At 42.0% G+C, this 22,120-nt stretch overlaps 1 protein-coding gene across 3 annotated transcripts in view; it reads right to left on the reverse strand.

Moving 5' to 3' along the window:
- CCBE1 (collagen and calcium binding EGF domains 1) overlaps positions 1 to 22,120 on the reverse strand; it is a 92,174-nt gene that overhangs the window by 11,836 nt on the left and 58,218 nt on the right. For 2 of the 3 annotated variants that reach the window (XM_021554631.3, XM_085566358.1), the window contains 3 exons: positions 9,012 to 9,064; positions 3,678 to 3,812; positions 2,854 to 2,994 (listed from right to left, as the gene is read on the reverse strand). In XM_021554631.3, coding sequence (XP_021410306.1) covers positions 2,854 to 2,994; positions 3,678 to 3,812; positions 9,012 to 9,064 — 329 coding nt within the window. The remainder of the gene's footprint in view (positions 1 to 2,853; positions 2,995 to 3,677; positions 3,813 to 9,011; positions 9,065 to 22,120) is intronic. The other variant, XM_085566359.1, reaches the window with a different exon arrangement.

Here is a 22,120-nt window from a genome sequence, read left to right on the forward strand (position 1 = left end):
GAAAGCAACACACACTCATATGGAGAAATTGCCAGAGCCTCTGCTATTGCAAACCTAATGCAATCCCACCAGAATCTGTGGAATTATATGCAGATTAAGAAGCGGTGAATTTGGCTTCATGTTTTATTATAAAACCCAGTTTATCCTCCTGAACGATGTGACACACAGGGCTGACAAATACAGATAAAACAGGGCTGTTACAATCCAAGGAGATGAATGCTGGGGGGGGTCAGCTAATGTTTGGGAAATGCTGTACCACTGAGATTTCTGCAAAACCGGCTGGATTGACTTGTTGGAGGAAGAAGTCCAAGATCCTTGTATGAGCAAGCATGAGTTGTGTCTCAGGAGAGAGGTGGAATCCCCCTAACTCATACCAGACAGAGGTGATGATTTGCCCAGGGAAGGAGTAATCCATCAAACATTCGCTCTACCCCCATCCAACCCTGTATCAGGACCAAACTGTGAGTAAAGTCAGAATAAAGTGTGGATAAAGCCAGAAGTCACCTAGGACAGGCCACCAGAGGCAAAAGGCCATTAGATGGAGCCACCGATGCATGGTGCAGAAACCCAGGTCACCTATCAGGGTCAGTTGAGCCAGCACTGAGCAAGGCACTTATATAATTTGTTTCCATGGCACAGACCTACACAAGGAAATTGAAATTATTTTGAAGAAGGCTTAAAGCAGCCCCATTTTAAAAAAGGTTCTCAGAACACAAAGTCTAGCTTACACATGATGGCACTCCTTTAATCTTGGTGAGATGCTGGTGAGCCCTGTGGCACCTATTGCTAAGAGATCTGCTTGGGGGAGTGCTGTGTTTTCTTTGTGTATGGGCTCAGAGGCTATGCCTTGCTGGAAGAGGAGGAGATGCTGGCAGGGGGAAGCTCTGCGGGAGCTCTTCTGTGGGTGGTCTTTGCATGGAGGCTCTTGAGCTGATCATCTGTGTTGTATTATCTGGGCACAGCCTGCTGAGGTGGTTTTATCTGCCTGCTTCTGCACGGGTAGCTGTATTGTCTCCATCAAACCGGACTACAAATGCCAGAAAAAATGCTCCCTCTTCTCGCGTCCACTAACCAACCCAAAGCTCTCTGTCAAGAGAATTACAGAGCCAAATAAAGTGACCACCTTACAGCCACTTACAGAGCCAAAAAAGTGTCTGAATTGCATCCTTCAGGCATGGAACGATGAGAACAGGGGTGTATCTCCTGGAAAACATGCTCCCTCATTAGAAATGGACATGGGTAATGTGTTTTGGGCTCTCACACTAAATTTTTAAATAAAAAGTGAATGTTCCGGCTCTGGTAAAAAGCAAGTGATGTGTTAGCAGCCACTGTGGCACGATGCGGTGCAGGGCTGGGGCTGGCGGCGGGGCGGAGCGTGGCTACAGCTCGTTCTTTACACAGCCCTTCTCCTCGGAGTGACTCGGGGACACGGCTCCTCCTTTTCACCAGAGGCCTGGAAATTCATAACATTTATGGAGTACAGAGGGGTAATTGACCAGAAGGCATCCTTCTTTACTTCGCTCGGCTGTTTTGGGAGGTATCTGGAGACACGGTGGGTATTTCATTCCAGATTATCTGCTGGAACTGATATTTTTATCTGCTGTGTACATTCAGTGCAAAAATGGTGGTTTTCAAACAGTAGAATAATTTCCATAGCCATGAATATTTTGAATGGTTGGTTATCCTGAATGCTTTGGACATTACTGTATAAAGAAATTTGAACTACACAGAGGAATATTTAAAAAACCTCCTGTTTGTAAAGGGATTATCTAGGTTATTTATCACACACACACACACACACACACACACACTCTCTGATAAGAAAAAAAATTAAAACTACAAGGAACTATTAAAGCTAACAGAGTGGCTCCAGTTACATACTTTCAGATGAAAATCAAAATTATAAATTGCTCTGGCCATCCAGTGGGATTTGGATCATACTATGGTGCCACATTAAGGCATTAATTGATGAACCTGTGGTAAGTCACCATTCATCAAAAGTTGTTCAGGTTTTTTTCCCAGACCACGGTTCTCTTGGTTCTCTTCCTCCTTTCTTTTTAAATTTTCATATCAGTATTCATTCTGTAGTATTCTAAATTAGGTAATTTAATATCTGGGATGAGGTCAAAACCTTTAAAATAATTCGTACACAGCACATGTATACACTTTCAACCAACAGTGAGGCAAGAAAAAGACCCCAGCTTCACACAATTTAACATAATTGCAGGTCAGCAGCATTTGGTCTTGGTCAATGCAATGTAATGTAGAAATTGATTTAAGCAAGGCTTGGAAAATGTGCTGGAACCCCAAGCACATATTTTTTGAGCCTCTAAGGGCCAAGATGCACTAGCCATCCAACCCAGGGCCATTTGCTAATCTCAGATATGAGTGTGTAAATATGAATTATAGTTACTGAAATAATTTAATTAATAGATGAAATCAGTGAAATTTTTAAGGCTCTTCATCTGGTAAGTCTTTTTCCTATGTCTCCTTAGCTCTGAACAACAAAAAAGCTATAATTCAGGCTGGTATTGGAGCAAGCTGCAGCTGTTAGCAACTGGATTTAGCAGGAACGATCTAACTGGAGCTGTAATAGTAAATTTCATTATTTAGCTGTTCTGCCTCCCTAGGAGAAATGCCTTCCACATCATCCAGTGTACTTGTGCAATGGAGGAGAGAGTTTGGCAGGGCTGCTCCACAGGTGGTCAGGTGCCCAGCAAACTGCCCAGATACCCCAGGAACATCAGCTACATCCCAGCTTTGGGCCTCCAGCTCCAAGTGTAGTGTTGGGAACAGGTCCGCTTCATGACAGACCAACCCTTTAGACCCAGGACATTTAATCTGCCCTAGCACCTGCTTTATCTCCTTTGGTGCATGTCCTGCCATCCTCCTCCCGGACGTAGCCTTCGTGACACTCGCACCTGTAGCTGCCCATGGTGTTGACACAGATCTGAGAGCACAGAGTACCATTGCTCGTGGCACACTCATCGATATCTGGAGAGAAGCAGAAATTAAGAATGTCCAGTAGCTGGGGGTTTCAGACCTCTAACACAATAAAAGACTTCCTTTAAAAAGAGATTTTGTGGTTAAACAAGTAATTGGAGCTCTGCAATTCAAGCTGGAGCCTTTGGTCTGGAGCTCTGGGCAAACTGCACTAATATTATTATTAACACACATGGAAATTTATCAGAGAACATTGTTTGAAAGTCTCTTTCCATTGAAAAGCTCACAAGCAAAGCTCAATCCTGCAAACCTTGGCTCCCTGGCATGGCAAACCATGCAGGGCAGGGCAGGACTAGCCACAGCAGGACCACATGTAAATTATATACTGGCCATCTGAATTAAACCCCAAGGATTAGTTTTAGTAATTAGGCCTAGTGATAATGTTTCAATATTCAGCATACATAGCTCACAACCACCAGAAGGAATTAAAGGAAAAATTGCATCAGCCCAGCACTTCAAAGTGTTTGTGGGTGTAAATGTTGTTGTAGGTAATACCTCCTAATAATTTCAGGGGCATCTAGATCTCTTAATTTGAAACACAGTTAACCCCCATATTTCTTCTGTAATAATATTGAGAATAAGAAAGTTTTCAGATCCAAACGGACTACTTAAAGACTCAAAGGAGTGGGATAAATCATTAACCAAGGAGGAGATCAACATACTCATCTACCCACCCAGGCAGTAAGGCTTCTCTCTGTTCCTGTGCCTCTCCCGATCATAGCGGTATCCAGGATAGCAAGTGCATAAGACTCTCCCAAAATTATCTGTGCACTGCTGTTCGCAGGGAGCTTCGGCGCAGACATCATAGTCTAAGGGAGAGAAAAACACGGTTAGGAAAAATACCAAAGTCAGTAGATGGATGATACTTAGATTGCAAACATTTAGCCTCTCTGCTAATTAATATAAAGTTGAGTTACATTGTTTTTAAGGCCTGAAGGAACCTAGACATAAAACATTCATTAGACATAAGCAAAGAAATATATTAAAACTGTAATTGCTGTTCACAGATTTATAGTAGGTAGACTATTTCTTAAAGTTGTGTTTTAAGCAAGGGTCCCTTTTGCATTTGGCAGATTTTAGGAGTTCTTTTCACAGAAATATTGAATTACCTAAAACATTATTTTAGTTTTCTTCAACAGATTTTTAAGTCTGATAGCAACATTTCCTATGCAGAAGACTGTGAAAAACCATGATGTTAACTGCCAAGGCAGTTTTCTGCCAGGCAGAAAGTATGCCACAAGGAAAAGGGAAAAGTTAATTACTTCACATTAATTATTCAAAGACAGATATAACCCTTCTAGCAAACAGTGCATTGTTACAAACCCATCATCTCTCTTAACAGCTCCAGTGTGCACATCAGAGTATATCACTGAATTCCCAAAAGACTGAAGTCCCTGTTTGAAACCCAAATGAGTTTGGGTTTCTAATTTTACTGCTATGTAGCAGCAAAAGTGAAGCCTCAGGGATGGACGCCAGGGCACAGTGAGGTTTGAACCACATCCCTGTCCTGTCAGGGGCTGGATGTGCCCCTGGCATGGTGCTGGTGGCAGGGCTGGGGGTGAAGGACAACTCACAGCTATGGCTGTGAGGGTTTTGCAGCACCATGGGGAACATCTGCCAGGAGACACCAGGACCTCAAGTGTCATCTGGTCTCAAAACCAGCTCGGGCACAGGTTGGCTGAGGTCAGGTTTTACACCAAAGCAAGTGGCAGTTTCTGTGACCATTTCAGAGAACATCACCCTGCAGAGAGCATCCATGTGGTTGTGACAATACAGTGAGTGGGCACTGGGGGCCGCAGCAGAAATATGTTATCCATGCTCCAGACCAAACCTGTCCAAACAACATCTAAGTTGTTCAAGCAAGTTTCCAGCAAAGCACTGTGTTTCCATACATATAATTAAAAGTCATTATTGACTCACCCTAATGACTAGCAGATACCTCTGGGTACGATGATTGCACCAAACAATTAAAATGAGCTAAGAGATGGTAAAGCAAATGAAAACACATTTTCTGTACTAAGTATATAGAGCACATGCCTAGCACTGACGTTAAAAGTGACAACATGCCAAAATACAGAAAAGCACAAAATGAGACTTAATAAGATGCTGTATCTCACACCAGAACCCATTAGAAAAAAAAAAAAAGTACTATTGTAATAGACATACTACTGTAATAGTGCCAAGCATTCTGTTTGTCACCTCCTTAATAGCAGGCATTCTTTCTTTCCTTCTTGCTTCACAACTTGAAGTCTGCCCACAGTGCTGTAATGGTGAATGGCAATGCTAGGACCCCCTGCAGTAACCAGTGTCCAACAGTGCAGGGCCATGAAATGAAAACATAACTCTTGCATTCAAACTGTTCAGTCTAGGGGTAGTTTGGACTCTTTAGGTGATGCTGGGCTGTAAACTCCTGTTACATTTGGCACTACTAAATAGTACAAACTTTAAAGCATTGCTCGTATTTTTCCTGGGCATGTTTGTAGTTTTTGTTTTCCGCTGAAACAAAATCAGAATGAGAACAGGATGGTATGTCCAGCATGGAGGTGAATGTGCTGCTCCTTACCCAGTGTATCCACTCAGGTGTTGGACTTGGTCTGTGCCATGTTCAGAGCAGAGGTAAAACAAGCTCTGGCCTCCCTGTACTTTCATGAATAGATGTGCCCTAACAAAATCAGAAAAAAACAATGCTGGAAGGGGCCATCTCCCATCACAAGCAGGAGTAGCTATGCATAAACTGGCTTCCCTTTTCCTTAAGGGCTATGACTAGACTACTAGGCAATATGGCTCACTAGTAGTCTAGTCCCAAGATGAAATATTCTTGCAGACAGAAAGATTTCTGCTCATATCTAATCCAAACTCCCCTTCCAGACACTTAGGCCCATTATATTTGCTGTCTTCTCCTCGGCCATAAAGAACACTTTACCTTCCCCCTTGCAGCAAGTTTTCACATACCTAAAACCTCTTATCAGGTCTCCCCTGAGCTTCCTTTTTTCTAGACTAAACAATGCCAGTTCTTTTTATCCATCTGTCACTAAATGTAATATAATCAGTCTTTGAATATGTCCACCTCAACACAGCTCCATCATGTCCATTGACCCATTTACTTTCACACAAAGCTGCGGAAGGGTCCAGGAAGGACAAATATCCCTTGATGGTGGTCCCACACAGCCAACCCAGATCACATAATGGCTGTAGGCAGGTCCCAGGTCCCAGAGGCATATTCCCAGGGCTTTGGTCCCAGGTAACATGACTTCCCTAGAAATAGTTCTCACAACTGAGATGAAACTAGGCAAAAACTGCTGCACCACCTGTTTGTGCTCTGCAGAACTGGAGGTGAACATTGCCTCCTGTGTTCAAACCCCTTGTTTGCCAGCCTAAGAAATATAGTTTGAGGAGGAATCAAAACCATACAATGAGGATCAGGCTGTTCCAGACTTTAGGAAAATGCAAAAGTCAAAGCAGAATAACAAATGTCTCTGTATAAGTTTCAATGAACTCAGAAATGACAATACAGCATGGAAAGTTGTACCAAGGAAATTTTTGAAACAACATTAGTAAGGAAAGAGCAGGTCTGACTATAGCTGGCCTGTAATAGAGTATTTTATTCTGAATTCTTCCACAGCCAACTCAGGAAACAAACCAGCAGTAGAAAGGGTGGTCTCCAAAATAAACTGCTTCATACTGCATCTTTCCCTTCTTCACTCTATGACACCATGAGACAGGACCCAAGACCGGATTTGGCTGGAGCAGTGAGTCTCCAAAGCAAAGAAAAAGGAGATCACATAGAAGAAAAAGGTGAGGAGCTGTTTTTTTTAATCCACTTTGCTGAACAGGTGGAGCAGGAAGAGATGCTGCAGAAAGAATCAGACATGGAAGTAAATCCACTCAGTGTTTCCTGAGGATCATTGCTGCCTGGTCCTGCAGCTGAAAGCCACAGTGAGAAGGTGAGTACAAAACAGAAAAAATGCAGAAATTGGAGACATAGACTTATACTGTACTACACTGATTTCTGTTCCTTTTCAAGGGCAGATGAAAAATAACAGGATGAAAACCAATAAGGGTTTTTTTTTGACAAATCTAGAAATCTTTGGGAAAGAATCTGTTTAAGGAACAGCTGCCCCAGAAGGAGATTGGTGTGTTCCCCAGGCAGCTATAAAAGGGTGGAAAAGGGAGGATCTATACCTCTGTCAAGCCTCCTCCCTGCAGCCACTGCTAAATCATAGAGAAGACAGGACTGGAACTACTTCTCACAGTCTTAATGTGCCAGTACTGGATTAAAAGGTGCAGATGTGCTTTAATAAACTCACATCTGTTATGCATTTATGTGTCTGTTTGGAGATATGGATTTCATACAGCTACTCTGTCAAGATTATGCCAAAACAATGTGTGAAGAGCCAAGTGATGTCTTGTAACAGAGTAAGTGAAATGAATACTTCAGTGAATCATGTTTCTTGTCCCTACACCAAAGGCCTGAGATTGTCTCAAATGTTATAGCAACTGCTGTGGACTCTGAAGTTCCAGGCAAAATACAGATAAAGCTGAAAAGAGGGAATGGAGAGACAAAGGGAGAGAAGCCACAGCCAGCAGAGAATTGAATTAGGGGCAGAAACTCTCAGGTTACTGAAATGCAGTTCAAAGACAGGATTAGACAAAGTCAGTGGACTGTGCTTTCATAATCACCTAATATCTCAAGAGATGAGAATTAGAAGCCAAAGTAATAAATTGCCACAGCTCTCATTTTATTTTGTTCCTATTAATTCTCTTGCTATATCCATTATATTCAGTGAATAGCCAATACATAAAATTCTTAAATCCATAGGAAAGCTGGAAGCCAGACTGTATAGTCCTGGCTTCTTTCCACCCTAAAAGGATTCAGAATTCTGCCTCCAATTCATACAACTGCCTCTTTCAAGTGTCCGTCTCACACTGGAGCTTTCACTGATATCACACACACTGAAACAAAACTCCCAGCAAAACCATGGGATGAGGACCTATGTGTGAATACCAATTTCACCCAAGCCCTACACAGTTCCTCCAGGCACAGGGTCATCATGAGTTGTTTTCCTCTTTTTTTCTCCCTGTCCCCACCCCCATCAGTCCACCAATTGTTTTAGTGTTTCTAGCCAGCAGCAAAGAAGACACAAATTAAAAACAACAACAGCAACAAACCCACAACAAACCCACAAGGATTAGAGTTTGGGTTATAACCCCTTTTGGCTGGACACTGCAACTCAAAACCAGCTGATTCTCCAGAATGTTGATTTGTCACTTTTTTTCCCAAAACATCACAGTGACAAACTAGGAAAATTCTCAGACCAAATCAAGGCTTTCCATATATCATCAGTTAGAAGAATATGAGAATATGTTGTCACAGATCAAGTTTTTAACTTCCTTGTTGTAAAAAAAAAAAGTTTATTGGCATGTCATCTCTGGACACTTGCTCCTGTCTGGTAGTTCCTGTGGTCCAACAAATTCAGAGCCAGTTTTATTCAAAGCAGATCCATTTTTATTACTGCATACTGAACTGTCGTGATTAAATCTGCATCTTACTTGGCCCCTGGTGATTAGGAAGCCATGCCCTTAGGAAATAACTCACCTACTCACCATCTTCCTGTGCACTGACAAGTCAGCTGTACCAGATCCGAGGGAAAAAAAGGGAAAGCCATCATCCGTGAAAGATGCACAGAGTTCTCCCAGCTACCCAGCCAAGGGCAGAACATGTTCTTCTGTGTGCAGAGCAGCAGGTCATGGCACAAGATCTGTGCAGCCATGTGCACTTAGGGGCAGATCAAGGCTTGGCATGCTAAGCAGCACTTTTGGAAGTTGTTGATCTTTTTATTTTCCAAACAATTCTTGGAAACAGCTCCTCCCCACAGTCATACATAAGATAGGGTGAAGCCTGTGCTTTTGTCAGGTTGCTCTTCCAAACAGACAATGTGGAGGAGACGGTAGATGGGGAAAGACAAATGCATGGGGACATGATGTGTAAGAACAGTGAAATCACATACCTTCAGGGATGCACTGTCCAAGAACAAACTTATAACCCTTACAGCATTTTTTCCTGAAAAACAATAAAATAAATAAATGAATAAATAAAAGTATTCTCTATAGATTGGTGCTGCCTTTAGAAACAGCCATAAGTGGATTGTGGGTGTGATGAACCAAACCAGAGGAGGATCCTGAGCAGTTGGAGTTCAGCATTACAGAACACAATCAGGAAATGCACCACCTGGCCCAGGAAGAATTTCACATGGCAGCATGTCCAGCCACCTCAGGAGCCTGAGACAGAGTACCTCAACGCTGACCCACTCAATATCCCAAGTAATTTCCAAAAATCCTGCTCTCTTGTGTTGTCTGAATGTTGTCTGGACAGCTCAGTGCTATCCAAGTACACAACTCAGGTAATCATTTTCATGGTACAGTGAAGGCTGTTCTCAGGTATCTGTCACTACATTGTAAACCAGCAGGAAGGGATAAGTCTCAGCGAGGAGTACACAGAGAATAAATGTTATCAGTCATTTCTTGTCCTCTAATAAACCTGGTGGAGGTAAACTCAATATAATGGGTGTTTCAACTGGAGTAAGGGAGAATATCTTATATAGTTTGAGGTAAAACTGCAGTGTAGAGTCAATAGGATCAGACACCTTCTATGAGTCTATGATATGAGCAAAGTCTGAATGCTGAGAAATTAGTGTTTCTGACACAATGGCCTGTAATCACATTTACACATCCAGCTAAACCTGCTGGTTTTCTCTCTAGGCAGAAAACCACATTAAATCACCAAGGCTCCCAGCAGCCCTCAGGAGCCTTTACAAATGTCTGTGTGCCTTATCATCCTGAGAGTCTCCCACTGCAGAGGCCTGGTGACTTTCAAAGGGTCTCATGTTGGTGACTGCCAGGGCTACTGAAAAAGAAAAAAACCTGCTGTTCCGTGCATTATTTTCATCAAGTATACATGAATCTGAGGGAAAAAAATTCTTCAGTATTTTACAAATTCATAGTTTTTTCATGCTTTGTGGACATACTGAAGTATCTCCCAAATAGGGAAACCATCCATTCTTTCTTTTCCTTTGATTCAATAACTAATGCAGAAGAGTGCTAAAGCCATGTCAGTCAATGACATGACACTCCCTTGGACAACATGTAGGCATCACAAATCATCATTATGTTGAATTTAAATTAACTATCAGTAGCAACTGACGGCTTAAAACAAATGCATTTCTCCAAACAATGTAAAAACAAACTTTGGCTCCATATTTTACCCTCTTCCTAAGATTAGCTGGAATATAAATTATGCCTAATGAGCATTGAACATCTGAAGAGGAAGCTTTGCTTTGCTGTACAAACAGTGGTGCCTCATTAGACTTCTCTCCAAACACTGCTGTGAAGTTTTATCTGCAAGACAAACAAATGCAGGAGGAATGAGTTCAAAGGTGCATTGGGGAGGCCGTTCATATGCTGCAAGCGCTGCTGATGGCTTTGCAAGTGCACATTGATCTCCTTCTGTCTGCAAAAGAAAAGAGGCTTCCTTGTAGCTGCTCTTCAGAGGAAGATACAGCCCAGCTTGAGAGGGCTGGGAGATAAGCAAGGAGAGGAGGACGTCCCTGCCATGAGATTCTGGCCTGTGGGGTTGTGCCAGCTAGAGCTAACCAGCCACAGGGAGCAACAACTTCCATAATTTGTACCATTCTCCATGGAATTTCCACCTTATTTTCAGGTTTAGGACCAATAAGACCTGTGTCAGCAGATGATATGATAACCTACTCCTGGGTAAGGGGCTACCTGCTGGGAGCCTAGCAGGAGCTGCCTCCCTACTCTCAGCTTGTGGTCATGGTTTTTAGCAGGATTCATTTGCTTTCTTGTGGCTAAAATGACGTTTTATCTGCCTGACTGGATTCTCCCAAAAGCCAAACCACTTGTCCTGATCAAACTCTTCTTCCACAGCTGTACATTGAGAACCCATCACATACCAGGTTACAGCCATTAAATGCTGCCCTGGCACCCTGATATTGCCCTAAAGCAAGCACAGCCCTGTGCTTTAGCTTTCACTTAAAACAACTAGAAAATCATGTTCCCCTGGCTGATATCCAAGTGCTTGCTAAAATCCCTCTCTTCAGCAACTTCTTGCAGGAATGGGTTCCACAGTGGGATAAGGCAGTTTTGAGAAACAATTTCCTTGTTTTCAATGTCCCTCTCAAATTTTTGTTTGAATTTTCCCAAGCCTTTCTGATAAGGAGATTTTGAAATATTTTCTCTAGATGTGTGAAGATTTTTCTGTATTGTGGAAGTTTTAAATTATACTTAAATAAGTGTTTAGAACAGGGATTCCATGCCTTCAGACCACATTCCACATGATAATCTCTTCCCAGTTGAAAGTTACAGATCTCTGCATTAGTGCAGCCTGTACTTAATAGCACTCTTATCAGCATGATTTTGCCAGGGAAACTGCTACTTTAGGGTTAATGCAAAGGAAATACAATACAATACCTGTTTCTATGAACATTACATTGCAACCCTGGGATTCCTGCATGCTTCAGCTTTCTACATTCTTAAAGTGAAATCAGTCAAAATGATGGACACATGAGTATTTGCAAAGGCATTTTAATAGCAACATTCATTTTCAGATGTCCAGGTCCAGGCTGACATGTCTAATCAACGTTGCACAGCAGCAATCTCATACATAATGAGAGGTAAGAAGGGGCTCCTACTGATAATTTTAGCTACTGGATAACTTTCAGCGAGGTGGTTGCTATGCAGCTGTACATGTGGCCATGCATGAAACACAAACACGCAGCTGTGTATTTGAAGCTTCACCACTAAAACCTGGAGCTCTGGGAAAATTAGGTTGATTTGCTAACCTGAAATATGGCTTACAAAGGATGAAGCTTCTGGCAGACTTTTATCTGTAGCAGCTTTTAATGGGGTACTTCAGCAATTAAAAACACAGTAACTTTTGATTCTCATGCAATCTTTACTGAGGATAAATAATAAGCCCAAACTGGCAGACGGTTTGGGGTACCATGATTTTGATTAATGCAATGTCCAGCTTCTGTGGTTGTAAGAAAATCTGTAGTGGATAGGGACACCCCCAAAGCCAAGTCACCCCTTATTTCTTCTGGTGGGTAGCTGCTGGAGAAACAGGGAGATATTGTGCTCCTCTGCTCTGGAGTTTGAGATGCTTCTATGTTGTGGCGCGGTACGCGCTCCTACCACCGCACTTCTGGAAGACTAAGTGCCAGAAGACGGGATTTAAGGTCAAACTTTTGATACCAATAAATATATCTACGACTAGGGAAGTGGCAGATCTATCTCTTTTTTTCAGGATTTGTGGCCTATTACCTTGCAAACTGAGAGAGGAGCTGAGCTTTCCAGGAGCTCCCCTGTGTCCCATCACCCATAGGCCCCCCAGAGTGCCCAACACACACAGGGGTGTCTCACAGCACCCCTGCCCCATCCTGCAAATCAGTAGCTGCTTGATAGCATCGCCTCAGACAGGCTGGACAAGAGGCAAGATGGGAGGAATGTGGCTTAATTAAGCCACTGCTTTATTAAGTCAGCTTATCTGGCAGCTATCAGCAGTGAGTCATCCAGCAAGGACCATGTTTTTTTTTCCCCATAATTGCTTCCACCTGGTGCAGAGCTGCCATCACTGCAGCCCACCTCCGGCTCTGCACGGGCCACCACAGTGACACCGGAGACACCAACGAGTGCATGTTGAACCCTCAAAATTAATACACTGTGTGAGAGGGGAGGGAGTCTCTCAGGGTCCTACAGCTGCTGAAAATGTTCAGAAATGCAAACAATAACAGGATAAACATTTTAAATTACAATTAACCTGCATCTGTTTGCAGTAACATGGCAGTGAGCTGGGTTATAACAACAGCTGCTCCATGCATTTATTGAGGTTTTGGAGAGGCAGCTCTAAATCTCTGCAATGAGTCATGATGAAAAAGATACATGATCATCATTTAGTGATTGAAAAAAGGGAACACAAAGGGGAAATGCAAAGAGAAGAAGAAAAATACAAGTTTAATACTGGTTTCAGACTAAACATAATATGTTAAGGAAGCTCTTGCTAAAGACGTCAAAAGTAGAAAGAGAAGAGTCTGCTCTAAGAAATATTTGCCTCCTAGGAGCAAAGCAGACAGAGAAATCTCTGTGCTGAGCCCAAAAGTGAGTTCTTAGGATAAAATATTTTCTTTACTTTATCACTAAAATACTGACAGGCAGTCAGTCTCCAGGCTGACTCCTCCCAGACAGAGGTAGTTCAAGAAGAGGAACTTTACCTCCCATTCACTGGGGCTAGGAGAGCACATATGAACAGTTTCTAGAGCTCAGCTGAGGTTTGAGGTCATGCCACTGGAAGATGCAGCAACTCTATAGGTGGTCAGGCAGGTCAAATCTTTCCTCTCCAAAACACTCTTTCTGACCTATAAGTGTCAGATCAGTTGCAATTTATGGGGCAAAAGAGATGCTTAGGATTTCATACAGACTTAAATAGATCAGAACTGCTCTTTCAAGCTGGTGCTAGTAGAAAGCAATGATAATACACTCAGGAAATGTCTTTAATAAAAAACCTATTTCCTGTTGGGAAAGGTGAGAACTTTTTTCAATACCAGACTTCTTCAGCCTAAATCATAACTTGAACTTAGAAGAACTTGTGCTGCATTCTGAAGACCTGGCAATTACACCTGGCACAGTGTTTCTAATTGCATAAAGGGTCTTTGTTAGTTCCCTCTCCTTATTGTTCCTGCCTGGTGTTTCCATTTTGATTACCCTGGCTTTAAGAAATAAATGGTTTAGCAAAAATTCAAATATAAAATACAGAAATGAATGTACAAAAAATAATTAGACATCGCAAAATGCAAGCCAGCAAGGTTCACTAAAAAACAAACCTAACAAAACCAACCAGAAAATTCACTTTTCTCCTATACGAAATCCAAATGAGCAACAGGTTTGTCTGCCAAAGCATGCACAGACAAAGCCCATCTGCAGCACAAGTACAGCAGCTCAGTAGCTGTGCACAGTTTTGCCGTAATTCACATGGAGAGAAGATTTATGTTGACATGGTGTAAAACTGAAGCAATGCACTCTATTTTTGTTTGCCTTTCTGTGGGACACATACCGAAATCTTGAGTAAGAGGGGATGGCCTCCCTGCAGACACTTGCTCAGCATACACTTTGCCATGATTTCCAGACTTAGTATTTTTTCATAGTTTTGTAAAGAGATAATTTATGTTCACAGTGGGTGTAATGCAAGGCCCAAGGCCATCCCAAGATCTTCCTGTCATGGTCACAGCAGAGGGCAAATAATCCAAATACAGTGAATTCTTCCAATACTGCAACACCTATGACTGCTGTGAGTACCTGTGTGCTTCTTTATTTTCTTAACTGACTCATCAGGATTTGCCTAAACAATGCTGGGGAACTCAGACCTCTGAGAGCAAGTCACCAGTTTACCAGCTGATTTCTGTAGAAGTAAAATTTTCAGTGGTAAAAGCAATGTGTGAAATTAAGTCTTGTTTTTTGTTAGCTATTAAAGTCAAATAATTTTGCCGACCTGTAATGGTTTTCTTTCTCTTAGCGGGGGAAAAAAAAGCACCCTGCTATCTGTTCTTTTGCTCAACTCTGGCTATTAAGACAGATACCAGAAATGAAATTACATTCCAGTCATTGCTAATGGGAAGGTTTTGATAAGATTCACAGTTCCTGGACTCCTCTTGTGTGAACGCAAGCCAGGGACCAGATCCTCCCCTGGAAAACGCCACATACCTCTCTTGACTCTAAGGAGCTGTGCCAGTGCTTACCCTGGGAGACCCTGACTGATGCTCTTGAAAGCTTTCAGACACGCTCCTTGGCTGCTTCTTACTGTTAACTGACCCTTCCCCTCCTCGAAGTGCTGTTTCATGTCATCTTTTTATGGCCAAAGGCATTTTTATAGTGGTAGAGCATAAACTGTAGTTCCTTCTTCGCAGAAAAGACCTTCCAAACCAATATGATGGTTTACAGCCCCTGCAGAACACAATGTTTGTGAATGCTTGAAGCTCATTCCTCTATAAAAGAGAATAAAAGTACTTTGAGGAGTGGAAGAAGCTCTTTATCCCACATGGGTATCAGTGGGGCTTGGAGTTGCTGACCTACATGAAACTGAAAGATGCACATAAAACAAAACCTCACAGGTCTGGCAAATTTAGCCACCAATAAAATAGTCTGTTCTTTTTCTAGGATACCCTGGGCCTCTGTTCTCCATGGGCACAGTGCAGGATGTCTGTCTCAAAGGGGTTTGTGGTTTTACTTAAGTAAATTGAGATGTGGTGAGGTGCTCAGTAGTGGTTTGAAACAACAGCAAGGCAGGGAGACCATTCTCTCAACACATCTCCCTGCATCAGCAGATCAGCACTCCCAGAAGACCATAATTTTTGGACTTTCTTAGGTTTTCAGGATGAAGAGAAAGGGGTTGGTGTGAAAACCCTGCAGGCAGCCACAACAGAAAAAATTTCTCATGAACTTCTGCTCATTGCAGAAAGAACTGGCAACTAAACCTCAGCTTTCTGTATGTCTTTTGGGCAGAAGAAAAAGACCTTTGGAAACATTTCCTGTGATCCTCCCTTTCAATATGTAACTTAAAGATGCTGTTGTTGTGAAACATAAAGATGCACTTGGGATTTCCACATGAGCCACAGAGACCACAGTTCTATGCTTTTGGGGAAGCCATGACTCTGTGCAACAGGGGCAGAACCAACATTTTCCCTGGTCGATTCCTAGCCCATCCAGAGCCACAGGGCTGCAAATACATTGACCAAGCACAGGCTAATAAGCATCTTTTTCTGCAGAGCAGACCAACTGGCAGCACTGGTAATCATCTTAACTGGTAACATCATAACTGTGTCCCACTTGGCATACCAGTGTCCAAAAATAAGTCTGCCTGCGAATGTCCCCTAAGCAAAGAAGGAAACTCTCAGCAGGAAAACGTTATGCAGCTTTGAAAAGGTAATGACCTCGGCTGCCACTGGAAAAGCCATTTGTTGAATATTTTACATGCATGTAAACATCATCCTTGAAATCACATATGAGATTCCTTCAAGTGCTAGACTGTACTTTCTTCCGCTCTTTCCTGGGTTTTTATTTCATAGTTGTTTTTTTCATAACACAAGGGAATGCTCATGTGGTTTATCACTAGACAACATGTCAAAAATAGCAGAATGATTAAATAAAAGGCTTTTGACTGTTTTCATCTGCTTAGACTCAGCTGTCATCTTTGTCCTGCTCTCTTTTCTGGCATTGTACCAAGAAAATGATTTTGTTTAGTTTTGCAGGTGAGGTTGGTATAGATTCTGCAGAATCAAGTCAATGTTTGACAGGTATGGAATTTGAGGACAAGAAAAAGAGGAATTTTATACAATGATAGCACTGTTTGCATTTAATAAAAGATCTAATAAACTGGCAAAGCATAATGCATTCTCATAAATATATAGTAATTTCAAAGAACAAGTAGCCTACTAAATATCAATTTAAATGATCCAAGATTAAACTTGAGTTTTAAAATAGCTCATTGCTTTGAGATCTAAAGCACAAGAATTGAGCAAAAATCCTTTTTCCACCATCTCTGACTTCCAATTAGAGGACTGCAAGCCAAATTTCCTTCCAAGTCTGCAAGCAGTATGTTTTGCTGATGGCACACATTCAATTATTTATCTAACCCAAGGTGGGCCAGAGTACAGGACTAATCACAGCACATCTGTCCTGTCTCTTGGATTTTTTAAACTTCCATGACTCTTCATTTTGTAGCTCCAATTTCCTACCAAGTGTCCATGTAAGATAGGGAGTAATAAATTCCATTTCATGAGGGAAGGCAGAGCCAGAGCAGTACTGTGAGGAGCTGCACTCATGGGCTTGCTGCTGTGCTGATGCTCGGTCACTGGAGTCAAACAGTAACAAATTGCTGGCAAGCTCTTAGACTTACTGAATCCAGTCCAATGCAGCCCTGTTTATATAGCATCTTTCATCAACAAGATCACAAAAATGCTGCATAAGCAATGTCTAATAAACTCCTTCCGGTAAACAGCAAAAGGAAAGTGCCTTTTACGCACGCATGCACAGAAAAACATATCACACAAACTGTGCCAGGAAGTCAGATCTCTAAAGCTGTATCTCCAAACAGGACATAAATCCCAATTAACATTCAGAGACAAGCCAGTCACTCCGTCTACATTTACTCACTGGCGTGCTGATATTAAAGGGCCTGATCCTGTTTCTGCTGCAATCCCTGGCAGCTTTGACAGGAACATGTGTCAGATTGGGAACAGGCTCCAACCAAGGCTCAGGATGGTGGGTGAGGATATGCTCAGCTCCGAGGATGTGCTACAATTGGATTTCTTGGAAGACTAGTTCCAGAAAATCACTCAGACATAAATTTGATCAAATCTTGCTGAAATTTGTCTTTAAAACAGTTGCAAGACTCTTCATTTTGATGGATTTGGGATATGATATGTACCACTGCTCCTGTACTCCCCGCCAGGCACAACATCCATCTACACCTTTCACATCTACACCCTAGACACAGACTCAGAAATTTAATCCAGATATTTAATAGATCTTTTAATTTGTTTTTTGAATGGTTTTTGAAATTCCACTCCAGGAAAAGGTAAGTAAATAAGTCCAACCAGGCTAACACTTCCAACTTAAATAGTCTAGAAGTGGGGAGAGCCAAACACAAAGCTTTCAGCTTTTAAGGAATTCAAATAGCATGGAAAAACACTTAAAGATACATCTTTGAGCCCCTTACTCTCCACACTGGCTCTCCATGATGTCCAGATGACATTGTGGTTTCCAGCACTTGTCTGAAAACTGACAGGAGGAGGATGATATCTGCATTTGGATACTTTGCCTCTCTGTAGAAAGCTTATAGTGAAAGAACAAGAGGCATGCAGAGCACAGAGGTTTATGTGGATTGCTCCTGATTTCTGGGACAATGTGAAAATTTCAGTGGTCACGCTCCACACCATCTATAGATAAGGGGTATGTGATGGCTCCTCCCTTCAGAGCACACTTTGTGCAAAAGGCACAAAGCAATCTAATTTTATACATTGTGAATCACAAAAGGGTGCTTAACAACTCCTCTTTCCTAAGGATTTTTATCCTTCCAGAACTGACTTAGAGTCACTGGGACATGACCCTGCTTCAGCACAGCTGAGGGGACTTTTCAAGGCAAGGTTTCAGCCAAGCAACAGAAACAAAACCCCCATAATTTTAGAAAAATAGATTCACAGCATAATTTGAATGGCAAGGGACCTTAGGAAAGATTGTGATCCAAGTGCACCTGACAGCAGAGAGCTGCTCAGAGACTTGCCCAGACAAGTGTTAAATATCTTCAGGGATGGAGATTGCCTCACTTCTCTGGGACTCTCTTCTGAGTGTTTAACCACTTCACTGCCCATTTTCTCCTTTATGTCCCTGCTGCAACCTGTGGCTCTTGTTTGTGTTGTTTTGCAGTGCACCTCTGATGAAGGTCTGGCTTCACCTTCTCCACACCCCAAGCATGTCTTCCCTGTAACTCCTCATTCGTTAGTGAGAGACACCAATTAAATTCCCCTTAGCTGTCTCCTCTGCAGACTGAGCAAACACAGATCCCTTGGGCTCCCCTTGAATACAATGTGCTCCTACTGCTGAGCATGTTAGCTCCAGCTTATTGGTGAGTGTATGAAATGTCACATAACCAAGTCAAAAAGTAACACTAGCAGGTATTCTTTAAAACTACAAAAAAAATTGATACAAACAAAGAACTAAAAAAAAAAAAAAAAAAAAAGAGGAAAATAAAGGTGATCTGCTAAATTGCAATTATTGCAATTAAATGGCAGCTTTGGTGGTTCCTTATCACTATTTTCTCTTCCTATTCCCACTTCATTTCCACAATGGCAATTTAAAAGAAGAAAAACTGACCAAAAAGGCAGTAAAACTTGAACGAAATATGAACAATAATATTTTTTTATTAAAGTATTGTCAACACAAGAGCTGGACAGTTATCATCACCATCTAAGCAACAAGAACTTGAAGTTGTTTTTTTGATATAATTTCAACATCAATAGCAGCAATGGAACTAAGTTCTTAGTGCAAGCTCTTGGAAATATCTATAAAGATACTAAAAAGATAATATTTCAAGAGTGTTTCACTGATCCAGATGTTTCTCTCTTTCTCCCCTCTGTTTCATTGTTCCTAGAGAAGACATTATAAATGCTGAACCTACTTATTAAATATACAGACTTAATGAATTGGACAAGAGAAGAAATAATTCTTAACATAACATGTTCACAAGTCATGTTTATTGTCAACAGAGATGATAGCAAAACACTTTCTATGCACAGAGTAGTCTCTTTTAGGACAGAATCTGTCTCCATGAACCACTTCCAGCATACTGAAAAGATTAATTTCTAAGACAACGCAGTATGAAAGTTTGTTGAATTATGTAGTGACGCTGTGCCATGGCCCCAGTGCCAAGGTTTATTTTTGGAGCCACACATCTGCAGGTTATTTGTTGCAGGATGGAGTGCATGGAGTGAATCCTTAAACAATTTCCTAAGTAGAGAAGCATTACTGGAACGAGCAGTTGTTTATATGGTGTCACTGGAAGGCCTGGTATCTGGGATGTGGCAGTAGTGTTGGAGATGTCTGGATAGCTGAGACTACTCCACTTATGCTGCAGCCAGCAGCCAGTGGAAAGTTCACAAAGCAGCTTTTTGATGGGGCACTCAGGTCCTCTCTTCAAAGTGGCTGGAGTGGTAATGTTATCCAGCTATGGGCTGCAGTGATTTTGCCATGGAGTGTGGTGCCACCTCAAAGCCAAGTGCATCCCACTCTTTAATTTATAAGCAAATGAGCAGCACTACAACAGTTCTAAACATAAAAAGCAAAGCTATTTTCAGAAACTTCCCTGTGTTTCCCCACCATACTGTGTCCTACTCAGAGCTCAGCTTTTAATCCAGCCTAAGCCAATTGCCTGTTAGCCACATATGAATTGCAGGAGTGATTACACCATGCCCTAACTGATCTAACCACAGCCCCACTCCCTGTTTTTATCGCCTAATTTAATGTGACTGGCATTGGCTGCTGCTCTTCTTTCTCATCCTGCTGGTGGAATATGGTTTTAGCTCTGAATTACCTACTGAGGTTGAACACAAGTCTTCCATGAGATGCTGAAATGCTATTGAAACAACTCACCCCCATTACACTCTGTGTACTTGATATTTGCAGTCATGTTCCAGTTGAAAGGCTTTCCTACCCTCTAGTCCCCTCTAACCCACTGTCACAAACATAAGGATGAGGTCTGCTGCTAGATATGGTATCCAGGCAGCCTGAGACAGGATGAAGAAGCATTTTGCTTTGTTCAGCTATGAAACACTGAGAGCAAAGAGGTAGAAATGAGCCAAAGGAAAGTGGGCCTGTTGTGGGGCAAAACTTTTCTGCTGGGACAGAGACTTTTGCTGAAGGCAAAACCTTTTGGGATGCACAAGGGAGCTGAGAGGAAAGGTCACAAACCCAAACCTGGACCCTCCCATCCTCAGATGGGCAGTGAAGTTATGGTCCTGAGCTGGTGAGAGTAACTTGTGACAGATGCATAGAGAGCCTCAAGCATGATGAATTCTGAGAGGAAGCCTGATGGCTTGCAGCACTTGCAATTGCCATTGTATTCATTATACCTCCTATTAAAATGGGTTTTTGTTTCCAGATACTGGTGCCTGCAAGATTTGTATTACTTCACTCTTTCCTAAAACCAATGCACACTGGGGATTACTCTGCTGAAGCTGATGCAGCTCCAGTTCCAGTTCCAGGCAGCAATTCAGAGCTGCAAGCACTGGAGTGACTAGCATTTGGAGCATCAAAATAGACTCAACATTTGGGCTCAGAAGCAAAAAAGCCTGACACCAGAGTGAGAACGGAGTCAGGGTTCTTAACCAATTTACCCAGGAAGATTGAGTAGGTGTCTCAGTTTGTCTCATTTCATCAGGTTCCCCTTCCCTGCAGATTGTCCTGAACAACTGCACTGTGAACCAGCCCAGTTGTGACATTCAGTGGTTTTGTCTGTGACTGCAAGGTCTTTTCAACTCAGTTGCAAACGTTTGTTTTCTTCTAGTGATGGGACTTTGCTTTGTCTGCCTTATTTCCGTGACCCACAATGAGGGCAAACTTCCCGCTGGGTGTCAGTTTTAAGACGTGCTTGCTGCTGGTCATGTTCTAGTTTGCCTGTGGGAACCTGTCTCTCCCCATTACTCTGCCATTGGCTTTTGGTATTTCTCTCACAATGTCACTTTTTTGATGGCTAATTTTGGTGGTCTGGGTCAGATTGCTGTTTCTTGACAATGCTCAGTGCCACACTTCTAGTTCTTCCTTTACCATTAGCACACTTCAGGTATTAAAACATAAATATCTGCTACTATAATGCCTGTTCATACCTAAGAAATATTTGGACGGATGGTCCTTGTGGTAGGACCTGAACCTACCTGCACAGCCCTCACTGGAATGGCGCCATAAGCCTGATAATTTGTTGTTGTTAACACAAAAGTTACACAACTGCTACTTATCGTGACTGGTGTAACTGTGGGCGATAGTCACTTTGGCTCTCCATGAGTAAAATTTAGCTCTTCCTGGAAAGTGCAAGTTGTATCCAAAAAAAGGGCTTGCAGGTAAACACACTGTACACCCAAGACATCTGTTTGTGTTAGCCTGTAAAGACAATTCTAAATTTAGACCTGATACTAAATCAGTATCAGCAAAAACAAGATTATAATTGCTAGATTCATACCTCAGAACATCCGTTTTGTGTTTCTGTTCCTCTTAGAATATTCATTTTGTGTCTCTTTGTATTGCTTCTACATTACCGCCAATTTATCTACATGTCATATTTGTGTGTTGTCTTTGAGTGCACTGTTCGCACCAGAATCCTTTTCTAGAGGTAGTATTTTATGCAGAATAAAACAAACTAGCTGTTTTTTTTCCTACTCTATTCACAAGTTGTTTTTTATTTCTGAGACACTCCAAGGAAGAAAACCCAACATTTTTACTGGCTGAGATATCAATCTGATTCTGTAAGGCTGTTTGAAAGCACTATAATATAACTGGCTCA

Source organism: Lonchura striata, chromosome Z (genome assembly GCF_050655825.1).
Source record: "Lonchura striata isolate lonStrDom1 chromosome Z, ASM5065582v1, whole genome shotgun sequence".
NCBI classification, from domain to species: Eukaryota; Metazoa; Chordata; class Aves; order Passeriformes; family Estrildidae; genus Lonchura; species Lonchura striata.